The sequence below is a fragment of the Saccopteryx bilineata genome, chromosome 2 (assembly GCF_036850765.1).
Source record: "Saccopteryx bilineata isolate mSacBil1 chromosome 2, mSacBil1_pri_phased_curated, whole genome shotgun sequence".
In the NCBI taxonomy this organism is placed as follows: Eukaryota; Metazoa; Chordata; class Mammalia; order Chiroptera; family Emballonuridae; genus Saccopteryx; species Saccopteryx bilineata.
In genome coordinates, this window is record NC_089491.1 from 14,433,653 (window position 1) to 14,459,075 (window position 25,423).

General features: G+C 37.4%; 1 protein-coding gene across 9 annotated transcripts in view; it reads right to left on the reverse strand.

Moving 5' to 3' along the window:
• Nucleotides 1-25,423, reverse strand: part of CNTRL (centriolin) — a 93,118-nt gene that overhangs the window by 48,257 nt on the left and 19,438 nt on the right. For 5 of the 9 annotated variants that reach the window (XM_066256344.1, XM_066256347.1, XM_066256345.1 and 2 more), the window contains exons 8-15: nucleotides 19,177-19,296; nucleotides 18,072-18,300; nucleotides 16,197-16,306; nucleotides 13,445-13,639; nucleotides 6,138-6,291; nucleotides 4,959-5,179; nucleotides 1,487-1,663; nucleotides 10-144 (exon numbers count right to left, since the gene is read on the reverse strand). In XM_066256344.1, coding sequence (XP_066112441.1) covers nucleotides 10-144; nucleotides 1,487-1,663; nucleotides 4,959-5,179; nucleotides 6,138-6,291; nucleotides 13,445-13,639; nucleotides 16,197-16,306; nucleotides 18,072-18,300; nucleotides 19,177-19,296 — 1,341 coding nt within the window. Of the gene's footprint in view, nucleotides 1-9; nucleotides 145-1,486; nucleotides 1,664-4,958; nucleotides 5,180-6,137; nucleotides 6,292-9,690; nucleotides 9,900-13,444; nucleotides 13,640-16,196; nucleotides 16,307-18,071; nucleotides 18,301-19,176; nucleotides 19,297-21,188; nucleotides 21,246-25,423 lie in introns of those variants that run through there. The other 4 variants (XM_066256351.1, XM_066256348.1, XM_066256349.1 and 1 more) reach the window with 4 other exon arrangements.

A 25,423-nucleotide genomic window follows, 5' to 3' on the forward strand; every position in this document is an offset into this window, starting at 1 on the left:
AGTCCCTACCTGCAGCTGTTTAAGTTTCGAGCGGAGCTCACTATTTTCTTGGTCCTTTTCTTCTGAGAACTGGGCTTTTCTGAGGGCGTTCTTGAAGGCTTGCTTTTCCTTCTCAAGTTCTGCCTGAAGGGCTAATTGTTCTAACTATTCCCATAGGAAGCAATGATATGAAAACACAAAATAGCAATAATTTATGATCTAAAAAGGCATAAAGAAACTTACATGCACATGCAGTCCCTTGCTAGCTATGGTTTTACAACAATCAATTTTATGCTGTACTCCCAAACTTAAAGATCCAAGATAATTTTTTTTCACATGCCTCCTAAAACTATTAATACTTAAAAGTATCGAAATCATCTCAGTCCAGACACACCAAATCAGAATTTCCTGGGTGGGCCCTAAGACCTCCCTTCAAAAGCTCTGTGAGTGATCTACAATGTAAATAAACCATCACCATACACATGATACAACACTTTGAGCACATTAAGCAGAGTCCTAAACCCAGATTTTCAGCAGGCAGATGGGGAAAAGCAGGGTGGACACCTCCTGGAGGAAGATGCAGCTCATCTGGTTAATAGCTAAATAAAACTGTATTTTTAATCTGATAAAGAATATATTATAAAAAAAAAAAAGAATATATTATAACTGGCCTCTGTCTGCCTCTCCACCCACCTTCATCTCTCCTTTATTTCTCACCCTCTTTCCCTACTCCTCTCCTTGCTCCTGGGACACTGGAGGCATACTTACAGCACTTCTATGTACTATGTTCTTTCACCTTGCCTCTATGCCTAGAACACTCACCCTTTTACCACTTCCCAGTTCACCTTGCTCCTTATGCACAGCCAAATCCTACTCATCCTTCCAAGTCTTAGTTAGAAGGATCATTTCTGTAGGGTAGTCCTTCCCGAACACCTTTCCCCAGCCACAGAACCCTATCCCTTTCTTTCTCCCACACCTGTTTCACCTGCCGGACTGTCAGTTTCACAAGGACAGTGACCATATTTGTGCTATTTTCTGCAACATTCCCAGCATGTGGTCCTCATTGGCCAACTGTTAAGTATTAGCTGGATGATTAACAATTTCTCTAATTTACAAGTATAATTTAAATGAAAGGATAGGAGATAGCGAAATAAAATTTAACATCAACTTAAGAGGTCTCTTAAAGCTGTTTGAAAAAGACTAGAATTTATTAAATACCAACTACTAAGTGCTTTCATGCCCATTATCTCCCTTACCCTCATCATTACCCGTTTTACTGACAAGGAGGCATTTGTCAGAGACTCAGAGCCATGAAGGAAGTGATTTATACTTGTTCACACAGGGGTAGTATTTGAATTCGGAATGTCTAACTCGAAAAATGTGCTTTTCTCATCACTCTATATATATTATATTAAAAAGTGCTTAATTTTACATTACATTAAAGGAAGACTGATATGTTACGGCCACAGGCTTCTTGGTTTCTAGATGGCTTTTTGATCTTACTTACCTGGCTGAGCCTTGTTAGTTTATCCAAGTCTTCCTTGAGCTGGTTGGCTTCAGCATCACGTATTTTTAGCTGAGCCTCTAGTTCAGCCTCATAGGCACTAAGATCTCCCTGGGTCTGCTGCAGGGATGCATTCACCTCATGCTGCTCCTGGAGGGCACTTTCTAGCTCTGCAAGCTCCTGGAAGGATTCAGAGTGTGTTTAACTACAAAACTCTCACTGTGCCGCTTAAGCATCTGCAAACCATTATAAGTAACTTGAGCACAGTATAACAAATACTGGCCAGTCTGGCACAGAAAGTGTTCATTAGACATATGAAGCCACAGACTGTGCATATCCCAGCTGGAAAGCAAAATGCTGACTAAACGTAATTAGAAAAATCAGTAAGCTACTAATATGGTTTCCGAAGTATAATACTTTAAATGTGCCTACACAGATAAGAAAAAAAGAGGAGAATAAAACTTAAAACCTATTTTCTATCAGACACTGGAATAAATGTCTTCATATTATTTTATTGCATCTTTATAATTAATATGCAAGACAGATTATTCCCATTTCAAAGATGAAGAACCAGAGAATGAACATCTAAGTAAATGGCATGGAGGTGTGTAGCTAAAAGAGAATACAGTTAGAATATGAATTGAGACCTTTGACTCTAAAGCCCACACTCTATTAAACCACAGTATGTTCACTTATCAGAAGAACAAAATGGTACAGGCACTAATATTAAGGAAGTTAGAATAACTTATATGAGTGCTAAGAAGAATATAAACACATACTGATTAGCAAACTGCAGTTCTGAGACATTTTAGCCCATCTGTATTTTATAATTAAATACTATAGCTTGCACCTATTTATTTGGGATCTTAAAGAATTAGATCAAATTATTCTGGATTAAAGAGGGAGATAGTATGATGAGAACTTCTACAGAAGAGTTTCTCAATGTGTGGTCCAAAAAGCATCAGGTATCTGAATTATTTGGGTTGTTTCTTCAAAATGTAGACTCCATATATAATCAACAGAGGATTAGTATCCATGATATATAAAGAATTCCTATAAATCGTTAAGAAAAAGACAAACAACCCACTAGAAAAAAGGGCAAAGAATATGAATAGAGAATTCATTGAAGAGGAACACTGAATGGCAAATAAACAAACGAAAGGTGTTCAACCTCTCCAGTAACTAGGGGCAAATGCAGTTTAAAAAAGATACTATCTCATAGAGCACAGAAGAACAAGTTAAACACACCATGAAGAAACAATCAGACAAATCCATAATGTAGAACACTCTATAGGACTACTGCCTGGACTCTACACACATACACACAAGCTATAAAAGACACTCTTGGCACCACTGGGAAAATTTATATATGGTTCAGACATTAGATGACATTATGGAATTGTTAACTTTCCTAGGTGCAATAATGGTATCATAGTGATATAGGGGGGGAAAGTCCTTGTTTTTAAGAGATGTGTACTTAAAGGATGATGTCATGATATCTGCAACTTTTTATATATATATATAGATAGATAGATATATCAATATAGATATATCTATATATATATAATTGCTAACTTCCTAGGCAGTAAGTTTATAGGCCTTTTTTTTTTGTATAAATATTTTTCCAAAGTGAGAAGGGGGGGGGGAGGCAGACTCCCACATGTGCCCAACCAGGACCCACCAGGCATGCCCACCAGGGGGCTATGCTCTGCCCACGTGGGCCACTGCTCCACTGCAACTGGAGTAATTCTAGCACCTGAGGCAGAGGTCATGGAGCCATCCTTAACGCCCGGGCCAACTTTGCTCCAATGGAGCCTTGGCTGCGGGGGCGGGCGGGGGGGGGAGAAGGTAGAGAGAAAGGAGAGGGGGAAGGGTGGAGAAGCAGATGGGCGCTTCTCCCGTGTGCCCTGGCTGGGAACCAAATCCAGGACTTCCACACGCTGGGCCGACACTCTACCGCTGAGTCAACCCCCCAGGGCCGGTATCTGCAACTTTTAAATGACATAGCCAAAACAAAAAACAAAGAAACAACCAAACACAGCAAAATATTTGTTGTAGAATCTAAGAGAACCATAGATGTTTAGTAAACAATTATTTCAACTTTCCTGTAAGTAGAAAAATTTTCATATAAAAAGATCCCATTTCAAATTCAGCAGATTAGCAAACACCAAGTTTGACAAAATATTAAATTTCCTGAATTTGGTCACTATTCTGTGTTTATGTTAGAAAATGTCTTTGTTCTTGGTAAACACACCCTGAAATATTTAGAAACTATAGAGTAAGATGTCTGTAACTCATTCTCAAACAGTTAGGGAAAAATTTATATAAAATCATGTAAACTTATACATGAGAGACAAAGCAAATGTGTCAAAATATTAATTGGTAACTCTGAATGAAAGGTATAGTAAGTTGTTCTTGCAACTCTTTTGAGAGTTGTAAATTATTTCAAAATAAAAGCTTAAAAAATAAAAGTTGGACAACACTAAGGTATTGGCAAGGATGTGGTGTAATGGTAGCCCTCATGTTACTGGTGGAAGTAAAAATTGATAGAATCACTACGGACAACAATTCAATAATCTGACAATATCTTGTGAAGTTGAGGCGGCAGATAGTCTCTGACCCACAGTTCCACCATAAACATAGTTCTCATACTCGAGATCTGCACAAGAATGTTGCTCTCAACATTGTTTGTAATAGCAAAAGAATGGAAACCAACTACATGTCCCCCAAGAGGAGAATAAATAAGCAATAAATTTGTGATATGAACATATAATGGGATGTTACATACATCAATAAAAATAAAGTAGAGCTACATGATTCATTATCACATAATTATCAAAAGTAAATACAAGAGAAGAAAGGATGCAGCCAAAGAATATGTACACTATCATACCTTTTATATAAATCTTAAAATTATGCAAACAATACTACATATTGCTTCAAATGGATATATATATATATATATATAATAAAAAAGAAAGATGCAGGGGAATAATAACCATAATCAGGATTTTGCTAACTATGAAGGGAGTACGAAACAGAGGGTTTCCACTATATCTGTAACATTTTATTCCTTAAGTTAGGTTGTAAGTACTTGGTATTAATACTAATTTTGATATTTTTATAGGCCTGAGAAATTTCATAATATTAACATATATGTATTCAAATTTCCAGAGCCAGCCCTATTGAGGATGAGGTGAGGAACCTGGGTTCTCATGCATGATAAAGTTTGCCAAACTAAAACAGAGCAAGTGAAATCTCCAAATAAGTGGCAACAAATCAGGTACAAAAGAGTACGATACTGTGTCTGTCTTATCTGAAAATAATGTTAAAATGATGAAGCACTAACAACAATAAGAAGAAAACTTGTACTTAATTTTGGGACATATACCATTACTAACTTGTTTAGCTTCCTCAATTCGCGTCATCTACTTCTGAGGCAAGGGAAAACAGGCAAGAAAAAAACAAATCATACCCTCCTCATATTTTCTGCATCTATGGCAACTATTTCCAGTTGGTCCCTCTCATGCTCAACCTCAGTCAGTCTCCGCAGCAATGTCTCTTTCTCGTCCTGTAACTTTCTGCACTCATTCTGGGCCTGAGTTGCCTGGCCTTTGACAGTCCCTAGGTATTCTTGCAATCCATTGATGACGCCTTCCAAATCCTTCTTCAGGGCTTCATTTGCTGCTATCTGGCCTAAGACAAAAAAGAGGGAAGGTAATAATGTATATAAGTAAATGTTTTCAAGATATATAACTAATATTGCATGCAATCTCCTCAGTTGTTGTGACCAACTAAGAATGAAAATCTAAGCTTTCAATTATTTCCTACTATCTTATTTTTCTTTTTCAAAATATAACGATAGTTTTCCCACTATTAACCAAAGTACAGAACCATTAAGCAGATATACAATAAAAATAGTATACTCACTGGACAGTGCTTATAAAACTGAGTTTTTGCTGCTAGATGCACAAAACAAAGCCACTCAACAAACCAGACTAACCCCAGACTGGGAATATGAAATCTGAAGACAAAAAGGAAGAAGAAAAAACGCCAACCCTATATTAGGTACCTATTATGTGCCAGGCATTTTATGAACACTACCTCATTTAATCTTCCAAACAACTAAGACTGAGACAGAAACAACTTGTTCCAGGTCACATGGCTGATAATGACGAAATGGCCAGGGATCTTACATCAAGTAAAGGCTCTCACCATTATAGCCTTTTATCCTCCCCTTTCACTACTGTGACAATGTCACAATTAAAATCTGCATTGTGATAGTGGATCCTAAGATTCTTTCCACACTCTGCTTATAACTACACTGCATGCCTGAATGGCAATGGGCTTTTTGCCCCTGAAGGATTTTCTGCCTTAGGAGAAGACAATCACATGTCAGAGTTTATCAAGAGCATGGAACTGACTTCTTGCCTACTGACTGTAATGACCTATTCAGTAGGACATCAACACAACACAATTAAAGTTTTTATTTTTATTATACACTTTTGAGTACTGTGCCAATATTCCCCTATCCAATACTAGTACTAACAGCTGAAGCATATTTAGCTAATATCTGGATTAATGCCTATCTGGATGCCATTTGTTGTTATTGATACTCAAACTGATTTACCTGTAAATCAACTTAAATTCTCACCTTCAGTAAGCTGTTGTTCAAGGTCCTTAATCTCCTCAGTTTCATTAGCAATTCTAGACAGTATCTCGTCCAAACGACTTTCAAGTTGTTTGTACTGCTTGTTCATAATGTCAAGCTGTTGTTCTTTACCCCTTTTCTGAGCCTTCATATGACACTGAATTGAAAAAAACAAACTCTTTTAAAAATAATCCTTAAGGAAGATAGTTAAATAAAATGTAACAATTTGCATCTATTTTACGTCAGGCCCTGTGTTGTTTTCACATAAGTATTTTCACTTAAACACCAGGATGACTTGATGTGGGAACGATCTCCATTTCACAGATGAGCAAAAGGAGGAGAAAAGAGGTGAAGTGATTTTTCCAAGGGTACAGCCAGTAAGCAATGTAGCCAAGGTCAGATTTCTTTGAACTGCATTAAAATGTCTCCAGGAATGCACTAGCCAGGAGGGAGGGACCCAACCACTGTCCTGGCTGGGTACAGGGCCTAGCATGGCAGTCTCCAGAGTCTTTTATAGAAACAAAGAGAGGGAACCACATGATCGATGTAGCATCAGCTGCCTCCTGCCTCCCTTAGTCCCCCCCCAAGAATTTCTGAAAAGAGGTTACTTATGGTTTTCATTCCTTCTTTTTTTAAAATGTTTATTTTAATTTAAATTTTATTTATTGATTTACAGCAAGAGAGGAAGAAAAGAGAGAGAGAGAGAAAGAGAAGGGGAATACAGTACTGATCTGTTCCTGTATGTGCCCTGACCAGTGATCGAATCAGCAACCTCTATGCTTCAGGTGATACTCTAACCAATAGAGCTATCTGGCCAGGGCCCTTCTTTATGGTTTTCTTCGAATTCTAATACTTTTTGAGCTTGAAGATTCCTGCTTTAGAAGACAACTTACAGGGGATCCTTGGGTTACGACAGTCTTAACACAAGATGTTTTGAGTTTACGATGCTCACTCCTGTAAAAACTTTAAAAAATTGAGATGTGTTTTGGCTTATATCGTTAGCTTCGTATTTCCAGACTGGCCTAGAACAATTCTTTAAGAGGCAGAGAGGCCTGCAACAGACCCTGTACCCTCTGCATCAGCTGCTTCTCGAGATGAAACACCTGTAGTCCAGGTAGAATCACCTCCAGCATCTCCTGCTTCTCCTTAGGCGATCCTGATTCACCTGACCCAGTGTCTCCAGCACCTTCTGCAGGTTCTCCTGCCTCCAGCTTCCTCCTCCCCAGAGGTCACTCTCTCTCACCTTGCAATGCCCCCTCCAGTGTGCAAGCCAACCACAGGATAAAGGAATTTTTTAAATTCATTTTTTGTCACTACAGTACAATGTACAGTACAGTATATTTACGTCCTTTTCCTTTTCCTGTAGTTTAGTTGTGTTTTTGTGTTCTAGATTATGATTTTATAATTGTGTTAGGATAGGATTTTACAACTGTGACTTAGGCTAGGATATGTTTCAACTTACACCAAATTCAGGTTACGTCACTGTCTTAGGAATGGAACTGTGTAGTCCATAGGTTCCCAACTTTATAGAGAAAGACATAACCTGCTTCCCTTTATGGGTCCATAATGTCCACAAGCCAAAGAGTGCCAGCACCACCAGAAGCTGGAAGAGAAGGGAAAGGACCCTTCCCTAATCTTCAGAGGGAGTGAGGCCCAGCCCATACCTTGATCTTGGACTTTCAGCCTCCTGAACTGAAACTAGATCTCTGTTGTTCTAAGTCACCTTACCTATGGTGCTTACAGCAGCCCTAGGAAACTCACGTGGGCAGAGATGGCCCTATCCCAGAATCCTCCTTTTCAGTGTTTGGGTTTTTTTGTATTTTTCTGAAGTTGGAAACGGGGAGGCAGTCAGACAGACTCCCGCATGCACCCGACTGGGATCCACCTGGCATGCCCACCAGGGGGCGATGCTCTGCCCATCCAGGGCATTGCTCTGTTGCAACCAGAGCCATTCTAGCGCCTGAGGCAGAGGCCATAGAGCCATCCTCAGTGCCCGGGCCAACTTTGCTCCAGTGGAGCCTTGGCTGTGGGAGGGGAAAAGAGAGACAGAGAGGAAGGAGAGGGGGAGGGGTGGAGAAGCAGATGGGCGCTTCCCCTGTGTGCCCTGGCCGGGAATCAAACCCAGGACTCCTGCACGCCAGGCCAACGCTCTACCACTGAGCCAACCGGGGCAGGGCCTTTTCAGTGTTTTTAAATATCCGAAATTGCCCCATCTCCCTAGAAATTATAAAATTCTCAGTGGGGGTAAAGATGCAGGTTGTGAATCTTGTTCTCAAGGATCTTAAACACTTGGTGGTAGAGATAAAAAGAATAAACACATATACATTTTTTTAAATGTCTCTTTAAAAAGATTTCCAAAAAGTTAATTGATTACATATAAAACAGAAAAGACAAATTCCAAAAGTTAACAAGAATTATATCTGGGTGGAAGAATTATAAGAGATTTTTCTTTTGAGGTTTTTAATATCAAAAATAATGTATAATAAAGTGATGCCTTTATTAATAAAAAATATTACATGTACTTTAAGAAAGTTTTCTTAGGGGATAAGAGAGACATGAAATGAAAACTTAATTGAAATTTTATTTTATTTTCAATTCCTTATACAACAAACATTTTGATTTTAGGCTCTATAACTGGGAGCTCAGAGGGACCTCAAAGACCACTTAGCCCAGTGATTCTCAAGATGGAGGGCCCTATGGAGGCACACTCCTCTTCTATGACATATGCTCCTGGGAGCCTTCACACACCCATAAACTCTCGCACATCCAGAAAAGCACTGCTTTAGGGAGCTGCTGGTAACTGAAAACACTGGACTGTGTTTCTCAGGTGTGGTGGGGGGATAAACTGACAACCAGGGAGTAGTCTACCCTTTCCTTTTATACTTGAGAAAACTGAGTCTCAGATTTATCAAATGACTTGTCTGGGTCATTTGGAGACTGTTCATACAGAGACAAAATAATTCCCCAGAGATTCTCTGCCCTCTTGCTCACACCCTCAGGGCTCTCATACTCCCTCCCTATCTCCCCGATCAGAGGTACAGAACAATAAATCAAAAGTAATCAGGAGAAAGAACTATAAACAATAAACTACAAGACCCAACTGATTATATAAAAGAACAGTTTTTCAATTTTATAAGTCTGCTGTCTCCAAAGACAAGAAACAAATGAATGGCAGCTTGATGGGTTTTAAATTTACTACTGGCAAAACTTGATGAGATTTTCAAAACTCTTCTCCCAACATTACCAAAATATTCATCCCAAATCTTTCTGAAAAGATAACTGCAGGTAACAGCTTACAGTCTAAGTAAATTTAAAATTTTTATTGCTCAATAAAGAATTTAATAAAGAAAACAAAAAAACTCCTGTATTCATAACTCTATGAATAAATCTTTAAAATTCACCATTAAAATTTTTACTAAAATCTCTTCACATGCAGGACTAAAAATCGGATCAATATGCCCATGGTTCGCTAAACACATGGGAGCAAAAGTATATAGATTTCTGGATTTTCAGTAGTGTAGAGCTCACAAAAGTTATGGTAAAAACAGGAACTTACATCTCTGACTCCTCCTCCTTTTAAGCCCTTTGTCGACAGAGAAAACGATCCTACCTTAACTCAGAATTTGTTCTGTTAAAACTGAGCCGTTGAGAGCAAGCAGATAGTGGGCGGAACGCTTTCTAATGTCTTCAAATTTATGTGCACTTCCCTCTCTGACAGCCCCATTTTTGTTAAGTGCCTGCAATCCTCTGAGACATCCCAGCTCTTCAAACCACATTCCCGGCGAAGAGTGGCAGCCAGCTAGTCCAATCACAAGCAGCCTCTGTGGCTCCCCCCACAACACAGGAAGCTCAAGAGGGCCAATCATGCGAACCCTTTGCAAAAGACTAGTACAGGCTAAATCCCCACAGACAGCAGTTACCGTTCGCATCCACAGGGCATTCATTGCCTTATAGGGAAGAGCGATGTAAATCCTCCTTTTATTATTTGCTCCTGTGATATATGTGCTTCTAACTATGACTGTTTTCTATAACTAAAATGATTTGATTTTTAAATAATATCTTTTCATTTTGAAACCTAGTTTAATGCTTATCTTTGCTAAAAACTACTCCGGCTCAGCTCTAAGCTAATTTTAAAAATAATTAATCTCTTTAGACTTTTAATTCCTTTGAGGGGAGAGGGTCATGGTAGCAGCATATAAGCATGGGCTCTACCTCTTCCTAAAAGGATGAATTTAGGAAACAATTTAATCTTTCTAAATCACATTCTCATCTGCAAAATGAAAAATATGTCATCAATCTCATAGGGACACTGTGATAAAGTTCCTCACCAGTACGTGCAAAACCCAGCTCTATGCAGGACATTGTTGACAATCTATTTGCCTTCCATCGTATCTCAGTCATATATTATCTTCTGTCTCTCAGGCTTTTTACTTTTAAATTTTATTTGCTATTCAGAAAGATACCTTATCTAATTAGATAACAAAAATTAAACAAAAATCTATCTACATCTGTGAAAAAATATACAGGGATCCCACTCTTGATCCTTTCCCTTTTGCTAAAATGTTCGTATTTGTAGCCTAAAATAGGGTGCCTAACACTCACCAATAAGGCAACTCTGTGAAAATTAGAAAAAGATGCTCCCTCTTGTGAACAAAGTAAAGAGATATCTTCCAGTGCTCAGACTAAGGCTGTAACCTTAAGAACTAACCTTTAATAGTTAAAAACAATACCAAAAAGGAACCTTAAATCTGGTTTGTATGTTTCATTGCCACTAACACAGATTGATTTTGGCTCCCATAAAAATGGAAGCCATTCCTACTTCTCATTTAACTCCCTCCAATATGTAATTCTTTACATAAATACAGTGAGCACTAGGCTTCCTGTTAGGAATATCACAGTTGTTGGCTGACAGTGAATATATTGATACAATGTAGGTTCTGACTGGGTAGCTCTTGTAAGCAGCTTCCTTCCCACCTTCCTTGATGCAAGCATTCATAAACAGAAAGCTAGCCCCTGGGGATACAGTTCCTGTCCTCAGGGGCCTCACACGAGGTGGTAGACTTCTGAATAAATAAATGCAATAAAGTAAAATATTATTAACCATATTATGCGCATTATTTAAAATCTCTAATTTTTTTTTTGCTCTGGCCAGATAGCTTGGTTAGAGCATCATCCAGAAGTGCAGAGATTGCCGGTTTGACCCCTGGCGAGGGCACATACAGGAACAGGAACAGGAACAGGCCAATATTCTTGCCTCTCTCTCTAAAAATCAATAAAATAAACATCGAAAAAACTCTAATTTTTCATTTATTAAAAATTATAATAATCAAAATTACTTTTGGTTCTACTTTTAATACTAAGACTCAGGGTTTTGTTAGAAAGGACCTTACGTCTATGATGAAAAGGGCACCCTTTCGTCAAAATTAGCTGGGCTGTAAAAGACGTATGATATTTTACTAACATGTTTAAAGGAATACTTAAGAACTTGTCAATACTTAAAGCAATTCTAGTACATTGTTCTTATCATGTTAAATTCTATAATTTTTCTTGATCCTGAGATCTTAAAATTCTTTAAAAATAACTTTATTATTCAAAATATACCATTAAAATATGCAGAATATTTTTACTTCAATTGTACAAATATTGGCTAAAATACAAGCCATTAGTAAGACTTCAGAAGGAGACAAGAACCTAACTCCATCATCCAGCTACCTGACCACCTCTGGCCACATTTTAGGAAGACATATTCTAGTCTGGAGAAATGTTTCCTTGTTAAGGACAAAACAAAACAATATAAAACAACAAACAGCTTTAGTGAAATAACTGCATAAAAGTTAAAGGAGTAGAAAAGAGATTTTAAACCTATTTCTGCTCTCCTATCTCACCACATACTTCTCAAGAAAGAAGAAAACAAGGCAGAGAGAGAGAAGGTGTAGGTGGTTTAGAGAGCACCTTGAAACAAGTTTCTCTTGATTTGAAACATAATGAAATACAACCACTTAAAAAAATATATATATATATATACCATGCAACCCTCATTCTACTTAAAGCTACCTATTCAAACTCTAGGTTGTTGTTTTTTTAAACAGACATATACTACAGACATATTATTTTATAAGGTCTACCGGAAAGTTCTGTCCATTTTTGGAATAAAACAAAATACAAATTTTTCTTACCGTCAATAAACTTTATTAAATAATATAATTGCCATTATTATGAATGATTTCTTGCCAGCGTGAGGGCAATTTGTATATCTCATTTTTGAAAAATGTTTACCTTTTGATGCGAAAAATTGAACCAGTGCTTGTTTGATTTCTTCTTCATTTTTGAATTTTTTGCCCTTCAAAAAATTTTGTAAGGACAAAAACAAGTGATAGTCAGAGGGTGCTAAGTCCGGGGAGTATGGTAGATGCGACAGACATGCTTTTGTAGCATTTCTTCCTTGTTGAAATTCATAAAAATTACAGTGGCGTAAATGAACCTTATCAGTAGCCATGGGTACACTATCGCTTCACACGTAAGACTAACACGTGAATCAACTTTGTTTTAGTTAATTTGCTATGTCAGTATGTAAACATTAAGTGATAAAAATAGAGAGGCACAGGCCCTGGCCGGTTGGCTCAGCGGTAGAGCGTCGGCCTAGCGTGCGGAGGACCCGGGTTCGATTCCCGGCCAGGGCACACAGGAGAAGCGCCCATTTGCTTCTCCACCCCTCCGCCGCGCTTTCCTCTCTGTCTCTCTCTTCCCCTCCCGCAGCCAAGGCTCCATTGGAGCAAAGATGGCCCGGGTGCTGGGGATGGCTCTGTGGCCTCTGCCTCAGGCGCTAGAGTGGCTCTGGTCGCAACATGGCAACGCCCAGGATGGGCAGAGCATCGCCCCCTGGTGGGCGTGCCGGGTGGATCCCGGTCGGGCGCATGCGGGAGTCTGTCTGACTGTCTCTCCCTGTTTCCAGCTTCAGAAAGAAAGAAAAAAAAAAAAAAAAATAGAGAGGCACATATGCGCCAAATAAACATGTGCTTACATGTCGAAACTTGTTGTGATAGAAATGGACAGAACTTTCCGGTAGACCTTATATATATGTATGTGTACATACATGTATTGTATATATACATATGTGTATATGAATTATATGTATATATACAACACATATTCTATATATACACACACATATAAATACATATTACTCAAATTTGTGCATCAAACTATAATTTCAGAAAGGATTCTGTGCCTAAAAATGATGAGACATAGTACCTACAAAAAATGATATTCTAGTCCCCATAGAACAAGCCAAAATCTCTTCATCTACTTACATGTTTTGGGTCTTTGGAATCCAAGCTATCTATGACTATTTGCAGGTCCTTGATCTCCTTCTGTTTTTCAGCAATTTCTTGCCTTTGCTTTTCCATCTGCATTTCTAGATCCAGAGCGTCTTGGCGTAATTTATTTAGAAGTTGTATCCTACCACTCAACTGCTTGAAAAGAAGGTCTTTCTCTGCTTCTGAAACCTAATCCCCCAAACCCCAACACACAATTAACAGAGGATAGCAACACTGATTTGCAAATTTAAAGAAAGTAACTTTTATAATTTAAAGGTATTCTGTAACCTATCAGTTTTTTAAATAACAGTACAATGTCCAAGTTATCTAGGCATTTCATCCATATTACACACTTTTATGCTTATATGTAGAATATCTTATAAAAGTTTATAAAAACTAATAATTTACTAGCAGGTAAAAATGAATTTTTCATTCTAGTAAATACAACTTGTAAATTATTAATAACATAATATTAATAATGGTAGCTGACTTTATAAATTACTTTACATTGTACTTACCCTTTTTTATTAGCATGTCAAGCAAATTAATAGCGCAATGTAAATTTTAGATTTATATTTACTTATTTAAAATAACTACTTTTTTTGCCAGACTGGTGGTGGTACAGTGGATAGAACATCAATCTGGGATGCTGAAGTCCTAAGTTCGAAACCCTAGGGTTGCTGGCTTGAGCACAGGCTCACCAGCTTAAGCACAGGGTCGCTGGCTTGAGCCCAAAGTCACTGCCTTGAGCAAGGGGTCACTGGCTTGGCTAGAGCCCCCTGGTCAGGGCATGTATGAGAAGCAATCAATGAACAATTAAAGTGTCGCAACTACAAGTTGATGCTTCTCATCTCTCTCCCTTCCTCTCTTTCGCAAAAAAATAAAACAAATAACCACTTTTTCCAAGCACATTTTGTAAGCTTATTTTAAAATTATGCACATTATTTACATCTATTAATCTAGCTACATAAAACTTTGGTAGTACTATTATGAAACATTATTAAAATCTTAGTTAATTATTAAAATCATTAAGTTATTAAATTTAGTTATTAAAATCATTCTTGATAGCCCACTCTACCTCATCTCCCACTTTCAATCCATCTTGAAAACGTATCCATCAGTTCTACTGCCAAATTTTACCTAGAATCAGTTTTTCTCTCCATGCTCACCATCACCTTCCTAGTCCACGCCATTATCACCCCCTGCTTGTACCAAATAGCCTCCTAACAGATGGACACATCTCCATTCTTCCCATCTCCTTCATTTTACTCTCTTGCAGTAGCCGAGTGCTCTTATTAAAATACGAATAGGATCAGTCACTCTACTACCTAAGGTCCTTCAAAGGTTTCCCATTACATTCAGGGTAAAATTCAAACCCCTTAAAAGCATCTACAAAGCCTGGCATGATCTTTAAACCTCGTCTTCCATTATACTCTCACTCACTCTGCAGAGGAATCTTTAGTTTGAAGGTCTTTGTACACATTGTCACCTCTGCCTGTAACACCTTTCTCTAACTCTGCCCACTGGCTCCCTCTCACCTTTTCAGTCTTAGCCTAAATGTCATCTGCTCAGAGAGGCCGTTGTGGGTCCCCACAATTTAAATTATATCCTTTTTATTGCCTCTCCTAATTTTCTATATTTTCCACAATACTTAAGTTATTTAACTATAAATCTTTTACTTTTTTTTTCTTGTTTATGCCTATTTCCTGTCCATGAGCACGAGATACATAACTCTTTTGTTCATTACTCAGGGCCCAGTCGGCAAATGCCATATAGCAGTAAGCTTCTCATCAACTTGAATCAATTTCTAGTTACTATATAATATGAAAATACAATACAGTACATCTTTAAAAAGAATTTATAACTTGGGCTTTACATTTTTGTTCTACATACTATGGTTTAAAAGAAGTTACCATCATAATTTTGAAATACTGATTTTTAAAAGTTGTAAATAACTAGAACCTTATACATACTTAAAAACTAAAATGTCAAATACTTCCTTTTTTGAATTTTCTCCCTATGCAATTACATCATGGGTTTAAAGCTGCTTACTTCTTCATGACACATTTTGTCATTTCTGAGTGTATCACTTGTCTTTTTGTACACCACATTTCATATCATTTAAATTTCTGCTGCTTGTTTGATAATATTCATGGTGCAGATGTCTTCTTACCCTTAATCTATATCCCAGGATCTTGAAGGTAGGGAGTACTTAGTTAAATCAGGAGATATATCAAGAAGCAACTTCCTTAGGTAAGTTAGGTGCTTTCTTAGCAAACTAAATACATCTTTTTACATAAATCTTAAGTAATTTATTTCTACAAACTTTATAAAATGCTAATAAGATCTCATCATGATTAGAAGAAAAATGTAATTGGAAATGCTAAAACTATATTTGACCTTGAAATTTGTTATCCCATAATTAATTAAGCAACACTGATCTAAAAAATTGTTTGGACAACAGCATGGCAACAGCCACACAGAAAGGCGCCTGGGGGGAGGTGGAAGTGGGCAAAAGGAGGATAAATGGGGAAGGAAAGAGACTTGGGCATGGGTACGCACGCCATGCAGCATGCAGATGTTTTATTGAGTGGTATACTTGAAGCCTGTATGGTTTTATTAACCAAAGTCATCCCATAAATTCAATTAAAAATAAATATAATAAAAAGTTTTACAATTGTGAAGGGAGAAAATACATTTCATTTTTTGCATTTCTTCTTAGCATTGCTGCTTTGCTTTTACATACTTTTTTAATTTGTATAGCTTCTTCCAGTTGTTTAAATTCTTCAGTAGCTCTTAAAATTTGCTGTTCTGCCTTTTCTATTTCATCATGCAGTTCTGATAGTCGAGTTTGTGCTGCAAATTTAAAACCATGCACACAGACACACACAAGAAAAATCTTGAATTCTCAAATTTCTACCAGATTTTTTTCTTCGCAATAACCTCATCCCCCCAGTTAAATTCTAGATTACAGATTATAATAAATTATAGATCACAGGAATAAAAAACATAATTTCTTATGATGGTTTTCCTTTCTTTTAATCTCTCATTTCATGATATGCTATAGAACGGTAACTGATCTTTTAATTTATAAAATTATTAACATAGAAGGGGCTTTACTTGATAATCCCAACACTAAAGAACTCTGAGAGAATAAGAATTTTAGTGGTAAACATGCACTTACATGTCACTAAGTTACAATTAGGCTCAAGCTATTAAAAAAATCTGTTAGAGGTAAATGTTTTTATGAGACTCAGTATCAAGAAATTCACTAAGAAGTCTTTCTCAGCTAAAGGTGAATCTCAAATCAATTTTTTTGTACCTCAAATTTCCAATTCTTTCTCTCCCTCCTTCCTTCCCTATAAAATGATGACCTCCTTGATGCTAGACTGCACAAATTCCTGATTTACTTTTGCTTTACCCCTCTGGAGCCTGGCATATAGTATATATGTAAGCATGGACAAAGTCTCTTTTCTTCCCTCTCTCCAAATTAGCCTCTACCGGCCTTCCATGCTTTCCACTTAGCTACCAACCAAGGGAAGATGAGCTGCTAATCTGACTGGTGAAAGCCCCACAATGGGCCATGATTACTAGTGAGATGCATGAACTGAGGTCTGCTTTCCCTTCTCTCAGATCCATGCAGCTGAGTAGGTGTGTTCAGTTTGCTACTAGAGGGTCTCTAAGTGCCCTCTTGGGCTGACCTCTTTGTGACTTGCCAGGAAGTGGTAAGACCCCTTGAATTCGATGTTTTGGGGGGTAAGGGGTGGGAGAGAAGGTTGAGGAGGTAGAGTGTGGGGCGGGGGGGAAGAGTCAAAGGCCAGCCACAGGCTCAAGCATGAGGACAGTGCACTGCTCCAGCTGACCCAAAGCACTGCTTTAGGTATTGGCTACATGCATAGTAATAACTGCTACAAATACTACTAATTGTGCCTTTGGATGTACAGCTCCAATGGTGAGAGGATCTGTTGGCAGGAGCAGATTTAAGCATTCGTATATCCCCTGATATGCTGCCATCAAATTACTGTCAAAAACCCCATTTTTTTCTATCATAAAAGAACTAAAAAATAACCTGCTCAGTGGATTACTACATTTGTTTTAGACTTTGCACATAAACAAAAATTTAATAAATGCCTTCAGCATGTTAGTAAAAGAATTATAAAACAAACTTTGCCTACATATTCAATGTTTTTATTGATATATTTTTAAAGAATTTAAGGTCCTGGCCGGTTGGCTCAGCAGTAGAGCGTTGGCCCGGCGTGTGGAAGTCCCGGGTTCAATTCCTGGCCAAGGCACACAGAAGCACCCATCTGCTTCTCCACCCTTCCCCATCTCCTTCCTCTCACTCTTCCCATCTCCCAGCCAAGGCTCCATTGAAGCAAGTTGGCCCGGGCACTGAGGATGGCTCCATGGCCTCCGCCTCAGCCGCTAGAATGGCTTTGGTTGCAATAGAGCAATGCCCTAGAATAGATGGGCAGAGCATCACCCCCTGATGGGCATGCCAGGTGGATCACGGTTGGGCACATGCAGGAGTCTGTCTGTCTGCCTCCCTACTTCTCACTTCTGAAAAATACAAAAAAAATACACACACACAAAAAAAGAATTTAAAATAACTTTTTTAAACCTGCACTAATTTTTCTTTCTTTGTCTTCCAGTTGCATGTCCAGTGGTATATGCGCTCTCAAGTTCTTCTGCTCGTTTCTAGGTTGTTCCCCTTCATCTGGCTCCATCTTCTTGATCTCTATTGGCTGGGCTTTATCAATAATGTAGCTCTCTGTAGTAAACATATTTCTCTTGTATCTGGATTTGCCAATATAAGGGCTTTCATCTGGGGTTTTATCAATTTCAACATACTAAAAGCAAAATAAATGAATAGATTTATGGTTTATTAAGTAACTTATAAGCAGTCAAGTGACATTATTTATTTTATTAGTAAAGAACATATCACAGAACTGCCAAGACGTTAATCCTACATGCCTAGAAGTTGAAAAATATATGTCATCCTTTGATTCTTTATATACCAAAAAGAACTAGAGCAAAAAATGGTCTCAAACGATTTCTTCTATTCCTGAAGAGTGAGTCTGGACTGACTGATTAAAGAACTTTCTACAGTTCTGTGATTTTAAGCATTGCTTAATCTTTCAAATCAGAAATCTAGATATTTTATCTTGGTTTCTTGGCTGATATATAAGTAAAATCTCAGTTTAATAAATTTTAATAATTGCATTTTAACTAAATAATATGATATTGGTTGCAATCATTGGGTCTTATAAGTTAAGTGGTTTCTCTTTGGTAGTAACATTTATGGCATTTGTATAAATGGTTGACTAATATTGGACCCACTGATTACTGAACAAACAAGGTACAGAGGTGACTATTTCATGGTTGCTGAAGCAGGCAGTGTACTTTTTCTGGAACTTTAGATTGAAAGGAGATGGTTGACCATACTCTCAAGTGAGGTAACTGAGGGTCAGAAAGCTGCTTTGGGTTATGTATACAGCTGTAGGTAAAGATCCTTCTGGGCCTTTTATCTCTTTTGGATAATGCTCTAACTTACAGAGCCAAATAATTCTCAGATTCAGCCAAAATACATTTACTCTGCTGATGCTTTCATAACAAGAAAGTGGAGTGGTTACTGATAAAATCCCTTGCAAGTCTCCCCATCTGTCCTCCCCTGCCCCACTACGTTTGCTTTAACTCTGGATTACTAAAAAATTAAAATAACTCACCTCTGATGGATAATAATTTAGAGGTTCAAATTTAGCATCAATTTTATAAAAGGCCAATTCCTGTTCCAGCTCATACTGTTTCTGACATGCTCGTGTTAGTTCCATGGTCTTCTGTTTTAGCTATTGGCCCAAATTGATGAGACAACATACAGCATCAGCAAGTTAGTATAAAGGTACAATGGTATGGAGCAAGTTCTAATCATAACTAATAATTAGATTGTTTTAAACCCCACAGCAAACAGCACAACATTCAGAGCATCTTATCATAATTCTAAAGTATTAGAAAGAAACGTAAAATTATCATTTCATAAGAGATCACATAAAAGACCTTTGAAGTTTTATGCTATTTCAGGATATAATGAATAAAAATTTAAAAAATAATTTAAATTTGCTTTATCCAAACATAAAAATAACTCAGTACCAATTATTTTTAGTCTACTAAGTACGTGCTTCCCAATGTCCCAATAATTAACACTAATTTAACTTATTCTGTGATTTTAGTAATAGTTCAAATTGTGAATGGAAATATCTAACATTATAAAGGGATTATTAGGAGGAAGAATGAGAAGGATGAAAATAAGAGCTTGATTTTAACTGATGTACTGTTGTTGCTGTGGTATTTTGGCTAATAGCATCTCAGTTTCAAGTGTTCACATTATAATAGAGGATAAGGGATGTGAATAAGATCAATCAGATCCAAGTACATAATATTAAATTTTTAATAAAGTAATTCTAGAAGTACAACTTTTTAGTTATTCTTATAAATTTTTAGAGTTAGAATGACAGAAATCATCCAACCTAATTCTCTGAATTTATAAAATGGAAAAAATTGAACCCCAGATTGGTTAACAGAATTGTCAAAGTTACATATTAGATTAGTGGCAGAGGCTAAATATTTTATTAACTATCGGTACCAGTACTCCTTCTATGACAACAATTCTTTGAGTTTATTTCAAAGGTCCACTAAGTGATTTTCACCTTTTCTTGCCAGTGTCTGACAGTAGATACCAAACAAAAACATGCAGAAAAACTTAATTAATATTAAAGTGCAAGCTGAAGAGACTAAAAAATAAACAAACATACACATTTTACAAGGCTCAGGAAATCAAACTCGTGCATGATTTAGCTTACAGTCAACTCCTGATTATCCATCAAAGGGAAGTAATGCTAAACTGGATAAGAGTTCATCTTGATTGAGTACTCAATCTGTGTGCCAGACTCTGTACTAAGCCTTTACCTGAATCTTCACAACTACCTTATGACATGATAAAAGTTGCACCGAGAAGTTAAATATTTTGTCCAGTTGCACAGTTGGTCATGGAAGAGGCCGAGTTCAATTCCAAATCTCTTGATTTCAAATCTAACACACTGTCTGTTACACTATACTGCCTTCAATGCCCTGCAGCAGGGCGCCAAGCACATTACCCACACTGATGCTCTTTCAGTAACTGCTCACAAACCACGTCTCAAAAAAGCAACTCACAACCAACAGTGTCAACTAATCTTGGGCTTCTCTCCCAAAGATCATTGGGCAATAGGACCAAAGAAAGGCAAATGTGACTGAAACCATGGAGAATGTATGAAAAGGTCTTTGCAGGCAAATTAGAATAAATACTCTATGCATCTTTAAATACCTTTGTGTCTTTTATAGCATTAGGTGCAGCGTATAGTAAGCATTCAATAAATGTCCAGTGAGGGAATACAAAAATAAGAGCAAATTAGAAGTCCAAGGACCTAGGCTAGTTATAGTATTAGCTATGGATAATCAAGAACTGACTGCAGTTAACATATTTACCAATAAGAAAAACAATACAAATTCTTCCCCCCACCCCCAACATTCAAATTCACTCTCCTACGCACACATCCATTAAAAAAATTATACATACTTACACAAGCACATTTCATGGGAAGGCAAGCCAGTTTCAAAACTTAAAATGTACATAAGCATATTAATACAAATTATCATGCAAACCATGAAAAACACAGTGTGTGTTCAGTTCTGAAGGAGCTACCTTTAAGGAAGAATAAAGAATCGGTAGAAAAGGGTCTGCAAGAAACCAAGACAAGGGCTAAAAGGAGAAAGAAGCAAACAGAAACCATCACCTGGAGAACTTGAGTGTTCTTTACTAATAGTCTTTTTTTTTTTTTTTTTTTTTTTTCTTTTTTCATTTTTCTGAAGCTGGAAACAGGGAGAGACAGTCAGACAGACTCCCGCATGCGCCCGACCGGGATCCACCCAGCACGCCCACCAGGGGCGACGCTCTGCCCACCAGGGGGCGATGCTCTGCCCATCCTGGGCGTCGCCATGTTGCGACCAGAGCCACTGTAGCGCCTGGGGCAGAGGCCACAGAGCCATCCCCAGCGCCCGGGCCATCTTTGCTCCAATGGAGCCTTGGCTGCGGGAGGGGAAGAGAGAGACAGAGAGGAAAGCGCGGCGGAGGGGTGGAGAAGCAAATGGGCGCTTCTCCTGTGTGCCCTGGCCGGGAATCGAACCCGGGTCCTCCGCACGCTAGGCCGACGCTCTACCGCTGAGCCAACCCAGCCAGGGCTAATAGTCTTAAAAAAGATATTGTTATTAGTACTTGCATTGTTCTCATAGAAATACATTTTCTCATCATTCTATCAGTTAGAGATTTACCCTCTTCCATTACTCAGCTTGATTCATTACAAATTATTTTCATACTTAATTCATTACAAATTATTTTCATACTCATTACTTCATTAAGTCCTCACAACTCTGTGAGATTGGCAAGACAGGTAAGTCATCCTCATTTTGTAAATGAGGAAACTAAAGAACCGGAGTTAAATAACTTTTGAAAAGACAAAGAGCAATATTAATATTAAAGATAATCAAAGTTAGTACTTGTTGGTGGCAGGAGAGGGGGACTACTATAGTTTAAATGCCACCAGCAGTTTTACTTCAATGTTACTACATTTCTTTTATAGGCTGATGTATTACATGAGCAATCCCTTTATGAAACTAGAAAACATTATAAAACTATAGATGGTATGATCACCAGATAGTCTGCATAAAAGAATGGAAAGTGATTTTTAAATGCAGACTCTTAGAATAAAACCCAGAATTCTTTTTTTAAAAAATAGAATAGTTCTTTGGAATAATAAAAGAACAGGTAAATCAATATAAATATAAAGAAAAAAAATTAAGGAATACAAAATAGCTAATAAATACATATGCAATACTCAACTCTCCAACAACTAAAAAAATGTGAAATTAAAGGAGATAACACTTTTTTCGTATTTACAAGTTCAAAATAACAGTGACTTATACTAGATAAGTACTAGTATGAATGCATAAGATATTTTTATATACATTTCTTTATATCATATTACCATATTTCCCCATGTATAAGATGTCCCCATGTATAAGACGCACCTTCATTTTGGAGCCCAAAATTTGAAAAAAAAATTACATAAAGTTATTAAACTCGTTTTATTCATCATAAAATTCATACAATTCCTCATCACTGTCAAATGCAAGTAAAAAAAATCTACAACCACTGTATAAGACACACCTAGTTTTTAGACCTCACATTTTTCAAAAAGGGTGCGTCTTATACATGGGGGAATACGGCATATTTATATATATATTTCTTTAGTTGTTAGAGAGTATATATAAAGATTTTTTTTGTAGTATTGTTTCTAAAACAACAAAGTGGAAGCAACCTAAATATTCTTCAATAATAATAAGCTACATAAATTATGGAGGATCCATATAATGGAACACAATATAGACTCTGAAAAGAGTAAGAAAGATTTCATGGGTGATACACACACACACACACACACACACACACACACACACGTATATATTTTTTAAACTTGGAGATCTGTCCATGATATACTGTATTGTAAAATAAAAGATGCAGAATTCGGGTTCAATTTCCAACCAGGGCACACAAGAGAAGCGCTCATTTGCTTCTCCACCCCTCCCCCTCTTCTTTCTATCTCTCTCTTCTCATCCCGCAGCCAAGGCTCCATTGGAGCAAAGTTGGCCCGGGTGCTGAGGATGGCTCCATGGCCTCTGCCTCAGGTGATAGAATGGCTCTGGTTGCAATGCAGCAATACCCTGGATGGGCAGAACATCTCCCCTTGGTGGGCATGCCGGGTGTATCCCGATTGGGCGCATGTGGGAGTCTGTTTCTCTGACTCCCTGCTTCTCATTTCAGAAAAATACAAAAAAAAAATAAAAATGCAGAATTAAAGATATATAGTAAGATTTTTTTTTAATCAAAAAAATATTCAGGCCCTGGCCAGTTGGTTCAGTGGTAGAGTGTCGACCTGGTGTGTGGAAGTCCTGGGTTTGATTCCTGATCAGGGCACACAGGAGCAGTGATCATCTGCTCTTCCCCTCCCCTCTCTCTCTCTCTCTCTCTCTCTTCTCCTGCAGCCATGGCTCGATTGATTCAAGTGCATTGGCCCTGGGCATTAAAGATGGCTCCACAGAGACTCTGACTCAAGTGCTAAACATAACTCCATTGCAAGCATGGGCCCCAGATGGGCAAAAGCACTGACTCCAAACAGGGGGGTTGCTAGGTGGATCCTGGTCAGGGCACATGGGCCCCAGATGGGCAAAAGCATCAGCCCCAGACAGGGGGTTGTCAGGTGGATCCCGGTCAGGGTGCATGCAGGAATCTATGTCCTTTCCTCTCACTTAAGTTAAAAAAATACAAATATATATATATATATATATACACAAAGGCATATATAAATAACTACATATCCATTATGTAATTAAATGTATATTATATAAGCATAGAAAACAAAAAAGATATATATTAACATTCAGACAGTGGGGCTGGGGAAGAGTGAGACATTCATTTTCTACTGTATACATCAGGGGTAGTCAACCTTTTTATACCTACCGCCCACTTTTGTATCTCTATTAGTAGTAAAATTTTCTAACCGCCGACCGGTTCCACAGTAATGGTGATTTATAAAGTAGAAAAGTAACTTTACTTGATAAAACTTATAAGCATATAATAGTTAAAGCATATAATAATAATTACTTACCAAGTACTTTATGTCGGATTTTCGCTAAGTTTGGCAGAATAAATCTTTATAAAACTACTTACTATAGTTATCTTTTTATTTATACTTTGGTTGCTCCATTACTGCCCACCATGAAAGCTGGAACGCCCACTAGTGAGAAGTAGGGACTAGGTTGACTACCACTGGTGTACATATATGTTATCAGAATTTGTTATAAAAAATATTAATTTTGCATAGAAACGTGTTTTTAAATGGTCAATGATAAAAATAACATGACACAAAGAACACAGTCTATCTTCTAAACAAAAATGGTTATAAAAAAACAAAACATCTAGTTAACCAATGTCACCCTGTTAAATCTGTCTAAAGAAAAATAAATTTTAAAAAACTGTTGACAATTTACAAAACATTTATTCGCAGCACAAACATATCAACAACATAATAAAAAAGACTAGATAACTATAATAATCCATAATTTGGGGACAGCACAAAGTAATAAAATACAACATTCTGCCAACGTTCTCAATGGGTTGACTAACATGAACCAAGAAGTCAGCACACAGAAATTACAAGTTATAAAAAAGATCGATAACTCAGGAAATATTTGTAAATGTTCACAGATGTTAAGTGATACCATAGAATAAGTACTGGGGGTTTTGTTTGTTTGTTTTTTAAATACAAATGTTAGGTGATGGCATAAAGAGTTCACTGCTAAAATAAAACTGTCACGTAAATCTCCAATGACTTAACTGCTCATCAATCCACTTTATTGTGGATTACAGAGCAACAGAAGTGTATATAAGATTAAACCATTGATAATCACCAGTTAACATCATATAAAATATGCCTTCAGAATACAGCTGCCATATTTAAGAACGACCTTCAGATAAAAGACATATGAAGGAACTCACATAAGATCTGAATACTTGACTAAGAGAGCTAGGGGAGCTGACTTTTCCTCATGTCCCCTAGTATAAACTATCTTTTTTCTTAGTCCAAGACAGCTCAAGAAGGAGGCAGTTAAGTATTTGGATTTCAATAACTACTTCCCTCTCTACACAGAGGAGGAAACACGTTTTTTCTTATTAAAAATTTTAAGTGCTTAAGCAGAATTCTTGTCAACAAGGAAGTAATTAAGCCAGAATGCCAATCTTGAAAGGAAAATACAAAAAAAGATAACTGTATGTAAGATTCTATAGTTATATTAGTCAGATTGTCTAAATTGAAAAAGGCCTTT